Genomic DNA, 7247 nt, shown 5'->3' with positions numbered 1-7247 from the left:
ATATTGATTATTTTGGCAAATTTCCTCAAGAACAGATGAACCACCTATTGGAAAGATGTGATCTTACCACAGCCACTAGATGGCAGCACTTGTTTCAGGGTCCACCTTTAAAAAACAATTCTTTTTCACTCTGGTAAGAGTTTCCTCACTTAAAAGGTGGAAATGTGCTTCAAGTCCTCATGCCTTAAAATGGGTTCAATTAAGAGCTTGATTTTAAATCGCAACTGTAATACTTTGATGGTAAATGCTCACTCAGGTTGATTGCTTTCTAAATACACAATGTTGCAGACTATGTTGCGGTTTTCCTACTGCTGATTGTGATCCAGGTCTCATCCTTCGGCGTGGAAACCAGCTCAGATCGGACCTCTGCTGCTTGATCTCCCAGCTGGTGAAGCTTCAGCTGTCGCACCAGCGTGCTGAGCAGGACTGTAGCCACAGTGTAGGCGAAACTGACGGAAAGCAGTTCAGATATTTAAACCGTGTTCTTCTGACAGCAGCTCAGAGTTATTAAAATGTGTCATTACCCGAGTTCTGGGCACGTTTGGTTCCCTGAGAAGCCAAGAAGGCAGAAGCTCTTCCTTGCCGATTCTTCCTCAAATCGATCTGGATCGAATCTAATAAATATAAGTAAAAAAAAAATAATTAAATATATATTCCACATTCTAATTCCTATAGAGATTTCAAATTCTAGACACTGTAAATTGAATTAAAATGTAAACTTTCTGATTTGGGAAAAATGAAAACAATTGGAAAAAGTAGAAGTCCTAGTTCAAATCCTTGGGGAACCCCTTGAACACTGGGTAAAGAGATGACTGATTTTTTTTTTTTTAACTACTCCAACATAGATTTGCTGCATGTTTGGTGATTTTGTCCTGTTGAGGACCTAGTTTTGACCTACTTTGATATAGAAACAACAACCTTTGATTTGATCACTACAACTTCTTGTAGCAGAAATTGAAACCCCAAAACACGCAAATAATCAGGCACAAAAATCAAAACAATGTGTGAACCTGTAGGGGGCGCTCCATGTGTCAGCATCTTCAAGGACCACTCCCAGGGCATAGATGACCAGAGTCTGAAACATGAACAAATGCATTATTACTGTCCTTTCCTCATATTGTCATACTGACTAGATCAGTGTTCTGCAACCCTCTGCAGCCAGAGGGTCTCTTTAAAACTCCACAGTGGCTCTCTATCAATTTGGCTGAACATGATTAACAGCAAGGTAGTGTTTTTAACATCGATATACTAACAAATGCATGTTTTGGTCTTTTTTCTACTGACTAAATGCGCTGAATTTCCCCAAAAAGAACAAAAATTAGAACCAATATATGCTTTTTGTCCTTTTTTTTTTAAGTTTAAAAACAATAACATTCTAAAAATATTAGCAACCTGTTCATACCTGTTCAAACTGTCAATATTTGTTAAATATACGTGCTCTTACATTAAGGTCATGTGAGATAGATAGACAGACAGACAGAGTTCATTTTCAGATATTTTACCTTTTTTTTTTTTACATATTTGTCAAATGAAAAAGTTATTTTTCCTTTTTTTGGAAAAAATGCCATGTGATGTTTGCAGTTTTAAATGTATCTTATCAGCAGGACTGAAGTCATTTTTTTTCTTCAATTCACAAAATTAAATGACTAATTATAACAAATATATATATTTTGATATGTTTAAAGGGAAAAAATAGATATTTAAAATATATAGTATTCCAAAAATATCAGAAACCTATTGGAAAAGTATATATTCTTTTTTTTCAAGCTTATTCCTTCATCTTAAAATGACTCTGTTGTTATTTAAAAGTGCAAATCTCCTGTGTAGATGCTTATTAAAAAAGGCAATCTTTGCGGCTGTAAATTAGTTTTATTATCTGGACAGGAGTAAAAAATGGCTTTTTAGATTGTAAGGGCTGCAAACCCCTGGGCTAGATGCTTCAGGAAAGCTGATACCTCTTTAGGGATCACATGTTGATCGACTTTCCCCTCCACTTCCTGAAGCCGAGCAGCTACGGGGGTCAGCTTGGCGGTCCTCACCGTCTCATTGAGAACCTGCTGGCAGTATCTTCCCAAAGAAGGAGAATTTCAGACTCATTATGTGTTTCTCTTAAACAGAACCAATAAGAAGGGCTAGGTTTTACCTGAGCTTAGGAATCTTGTCCAGGGTTACTGGGTCAGAACCTAAAACATCTTGTATCTCCTGGTAAAGCTTCTCCTGCACTTCCTTGGATGTGGATAAAAAGTGCAGCGCCCAGATGCACACTGCAAAAACAGTGATTCTGCTTTTTCATTTTGGATTCGGATCATTCCGGTTAAAGGTAAATTCGTCACTTACGGTTAGCAGTGATGACGCATCCAGCCAGAGTGAAAACCATGCAGTCCTCCATGACCTAAACAGCAGAAAAAAGGGTGAAACACTAATTAAATGGGTTCCTGTAGTAGCTTGGAGTTATTTTTTTTTTTTATTCTTTTAAATCATCTTCCTTAGACTACCTGTCGCTCTGTGAGGCTGGACTGAAGAAGAGCGTCCACAAACGCCGTCTGCTTTTTTTGGGCTCTCCTCTCCTTTACCACTGACAGCAGCAGAGACTCCATCTCTGAGAGAGCTGACCAGAAATAAAAACTAATGTAAGGTTAAATTTGAAAAAAAGAAGAAAAATACAGCAAATGTTTGGTAAAATCCAGCAAAGAGTTCCTGGAGGGCAATTTGTTCCAACAGCAATTTTTCCTTTCAGGTGATGCTACAGGTTCTCCTTTAAGCTCTGAAGATGAGGAAAGCAGTTAATGACTCGACCACTAGATGTCCCCAAATCCCTCCTTCATAAATATATGACCTCTTTGCTGCATTCGAATGCGAATTTTGTCCAAACGTACACATAGATGGATTAAATTTTGTTATGTTTTGACATTTTGTACATAAAAATCACAGTTTTCTAACACTAATGACCTTTTGCAGGTTAAAGCTGGATGAATGCATCTGCACAATGAGCTTTGATTAAAAAATACTTCCTTCAGTTAGCTCTGCAATATTTAGTATTTATTTTGACAAGCTTGTATAACAGAAGGTGATAAACATAAGAGCTAGAGATCAACTATGACCTACTGGTTGCTATGGTGATTCCCGCCTTTTTAGGGGTTTATTGGAGATATTTAAACTAATAATTAAAGAGCAGACACTGTAAAAAAAAAAAAAGAACTGAATGTGAAATCATAGATTTTTTTTTCAAAGACCAGATCTTATTTTATCTATATTAAGAGTTTATAACCTACTTTTGAGTAATGCAAAGCTGGAGCTTAAAGCGATCCACAACTAGTTGAACATGTGGGATTAAATATTTCTATTTTCCAATTAAAAACTTAAAAATTGCAGCTTGAGATACATTGAAAACTTATTACTTCAAAATTATATATTCTTAGGATATATTTCACCCATGGAGGTCCCCATTTTGTTTGCGCAATGCATGCTGGGTAGATAATGCGGTTAGGTCTTACTGAAATGGATCCTATATAGTAAATAAAGGAAGGCTAACATTAGCAGAGCTATTTTTTAATCAGACTACATTTGATTGGTGAAACTTTTAACAATGTCACACTGCGTGACTGCCTCAAAGTCTTCATGAGATATCTATTGAAAAGAGCATGTGATCACCCCGTGATCCACCGTTTGCTATATCAGCTAGAGCTAATACAATTAGCAGAGGCTAACATAATAAAAAATCTAATTATAAGACAATGAACAACTGGTTAAAGTGAAAGAGAAGCATCTTTCAGTCATTTTAACACTTTTTTCTGGATCCCGATGCTAACCGTAAACAGAAACTGTAGCTCTTTGTAGCATAGCTCTCTATCTGGGTTAGCATCTATTAGCGGGAGACGGAAACCCTCCCATCTTCCTCCATTTGGTCCCCATCTTCATTAACTTTCATGAGTTCTACATTTTAATCAATTTCAAATTCAAAAGGTTAAATGTTCCAAATTGCGGTTTAAACTAGCACTACAGGACCTAGCATACGTAATTTAACCCTGGATGAAACGTGGCGACGTCTATGTGACTATATTTCATTTAAACTTATTAAAACTTAGCATCTTACGGGATTTTTTTTTTTGTGCATTGTTTTTACATTCAAAATAAATCATTCTCAAATAAGATCTATTGTTACAACTAATCACGGATCCCTTTAAGCAAAAACTGAGTTACTTTTCCAAATGTTTGGAAAAGATGGTAGGAGGACTCACCACTCTCATAATGTGCTTTTCTACTGGAGCTTTTCTCCAAGGATCCGTCCATGTAGCCCTTCCCAATTTCAGACCAGATCTGTGGCGATTAGAGGAAAAAAGGATTTAATGTTGATGCCTTAAAACAAAGAAAAGAAACAACAGTTAAATCGGTCACAATTCTAACCGCATCGTGGTTCTTGCGGAAGGAGATGATTTCAGCGTCGTCTTTGAAGCGCTCGCCCAGACCCAGCTGGGTGATGGTCTTCAGAGAGAGACCCAGCAGGTGGGCACAGAGAGGAATATGCTGGGCCTCTGGGAAAGACTTCCACTTTCCTACCAGCTCCTCCGCCACCTGGACAGAAAAGTATTTAAAGAAAATCCAGATTGGTGCGTCGTTTTTAAAGGAAAATTCATTTAATGTGATATTTTTACACCTTAAGCATGAAAGGAAAGTTGCTCTTCAGGCTGTTGTTGATGGCCGCCTCATAGAGTTTCTTTCTAACTACTGACTCGTTGGGCCCACCTCCCCTCCCCGGAGGGTATCCCAGCAGCGACTTCAACATGGTTTCAAACGAGTCCGCTATGAAAACAGAGAGAGAAATGAGAAAAGCTCTGATAAACAAAAGAAACAAAAACGTTCAGCGGCAAGCACGACATCCTCACTGGTGTGATTGGGGTTGATGTGCTGCCGCAGCTTTTTCACGGAGCCCAGGCTGACCACCGGTCGCCCGCCGAACCAGAAGGATGCCACAGATCCAAACTCCTGATGGAGGTTGACGAGGAACTCATGCAGACTGCCTTTGTTGATGATGTCCTGCAAATTCCCATCCCTAAATAAGCAGTGAGACAACAAATGTCAACATCCTGAGCTATCTCTATAGTTATGCTGCTATAAGCTTAGATTTCTGGAGGACATAGGGACCCCTGTTTCATCATTCTGCTTCATTCTATCTCATTATGCAGAATCTGTTAGTTCAATCTCTAACGTTCTGCTCTTTCTGCTTTTTCTCATAGTAGCTTCATCTGGTCTGTTCCTGTTTGGCTGTGACTCCATCCTGGAAAGAAATGTCAGCTATGCTGCTGCCATCAACACCTTTGTTTATAGATGTTGAAGATCAGCCTGTTTTTCTAGTGTAATCCTGTTTCTCTGACTGTGACTGGCAGGATGTGCTCTCTTCATCCTCTGACATGGGAGCTGGCTCGGAGCTCGTCCGCCTGGCTGTGTGTTTCCTGGACGGGCCGCCTTTTACTTTTTGTATCTCTGCTTCTGTCTCCTTGAACGCCAGTCGGCCTCGCCAGATGGCCGCTCACACTGAGCTTGGTTCTGCTGGTGGTTTCTTCCTGTTAAAAGGGAGTTTTTCCTCTCCACTGTCACTACAAGCATGCTTAGTGTGAGGAATTGCATCCCAGTCAATGAATCAATGCAATCAACTGGTTTTCCTTAGATAGAAAACTTTGAATCAATTTGACTGTATGATCTGGTGAACTGTAAAGTGCCTTGAGATGACATGTGTTGTGAATTGGCGCTATAGAAATAAACTGAATTGAACAGCATCATCACAAGCATTGGTGGCTCAATAAAAGCATCTAAATGAACAATTTTGGTAAATATTTAAGACTTATCTAAGCAGCTATGTAGTACTTCTTAATTCTTTTTAGTATAAATATTATAAAAAGCCATTTATCAAAAAGAAAAAGACAAGAAAATACAGTTAAAGTATGCAGATGTGTTAAAATATCTAAATATCACACAGAATACCCACAGAAACAAAGTGCTATAATAAATCATATTATATAAACAAAATAGAATTTTAAAAAGTGGTATATCAAATTAATATTATAAAATAAAATAAATAGGGTTAAATATGATAACTTACTTTTCATCTGTGGGGTAGAGGCCAGGGATACCAGAGGCCCTCCTGGAAGACTGCAAACAAGCATCAACTCCAGTTAATAGGCGATTCCCATTTAAATGTCGTTATTTTTAGCCATTTAAAAGGTAGAGCAAGCATTTTAAGGACAGTTATTTGATTATGCAAAAGATATTCGCTCTTGCTAAAAATCGGCAATGAAATTATACACTCTGAAGTTTTAAGTTTTTTTATTTTTTCCGCGTTTTAACAGGTCGGAGCAAATCTTAAATCCTTTAAACCGTTTTTTCCTAAACTTTACTTCCTGCCAGTTACATATAACAAATGCCGAACATTAGATCACATCTCTACATGTCTATATTTGTAAAAGTTTTATACATACTAGCTCATATGACTTCAATAATCAGTGATAGTTTTAAAATCGAATGTTTTTTGCCTGAAGTCTGACCTTAAGATAGCAGCCTGCTAATGATAAGTAACTTTGAGCTAACACGGACTTACCGGGTACAAATAAAGAACAGCACCGACCAAAATGACGACAAACGTGACAGCGAAAATGGCAAAGTCCAACATGGCTGCTTTCGTTTGTGCTTTTTCGTTTTTATTTGATAGTTTTCATCCTAATGTTGACAGTTACCACGTCAACATTTTTTATCTGTGTGCGACTACACCACCTGGGCAGACAAAGCACAGCAGACAAAAGCAATCGATCGACTTCTTGTGTGCATTCCAGGACAATTTTTTCAATCCCTGACAGTTACATTACATTTTATTTCTTATTAATGATTAAATATGTGAAAAATAATCATACATTTTATTAATTTATATGAATATCGAAATTGTAAGTTAAAGAGGGAATCTTTATCCAAAAAATGTCAGTGTCAGTAGAATTGCAGTATTGATATCTGACTTACCAGACCACTTAATGGCCCTTTTAGGTTTCCTATTTAATTTTTTGAGTGATCATTACTCTGGAACACCCATGTACGATAGATAGTTCTGTTGCTTCATGTTTAATTCAACTCAGTTTATTTCTATAGCGCCAATTCGCAACACATGTCATCTCAAGGTACTTAACATTCACCAGATCATACAGTCACATTGATTCAAAGTTTTCTATCTAAGGAAACCAGTTGATTGCATTGACTCATAATCT

At 37.6% G+C, this 7247-nt stretch overlaps 1 protein-coding gene across 1 annotated transcript; it reads right to left on the bottom strand.

Annotated features, from left to right (window-relative positions):
* Positions 1-155: 155 nt before the first annotated feature.
* LOC119781608 (cytochrome P450 20A1) lies at positions 156-6783 on the bottom strand. The gene is made up of 13 exons (XM_038282161.1): positions 6593-6783; positions 6098-6147; positions 4884-5050; positions 4655-4800; positions 4405-4572; positions 4239-4317; positions 2496-2608; positions 2338-2392; positions 2144-2264; positions 1956-2067; positions 1011-1075; positions 525-614; positions 156-449 (listed from the first exon to the last, which is right to left on the bottom strand). Exons 1-13 carry the CDS (start codon positions 6662-6664, stop codon positions 290-292), a joined length of 1398 nt encoding a protein of 465 aa, XP_038138089.1. The 5' UTR covers positions 6665-6783; the 3' UTR covers positions 156-289.
* Between the last annotated feature and the right edge of the window lie 464 nt (positions 6784-7247).

This window comes from Cyprinodon tularosa, unplaced genomic scaffold, assembly GCF_016077235.1.
Source record: "Cyprinodon tularosa strain WSP-4 unplaced genomic scaffold, ASM1607723v1 ctg18, whole genome shotgun sequence".
NCBI lineage: Eukaryota > Metazoa > Chordata > Actinopteri > Cyprinodontiformes > Cyprinodontidae > Cyprinodon > Cyprinodon tularosa.
Note: the sequence above shows the minus strand (reverse complement) of the source record. Positions and strands in the feature narration are given on the sequence as shown.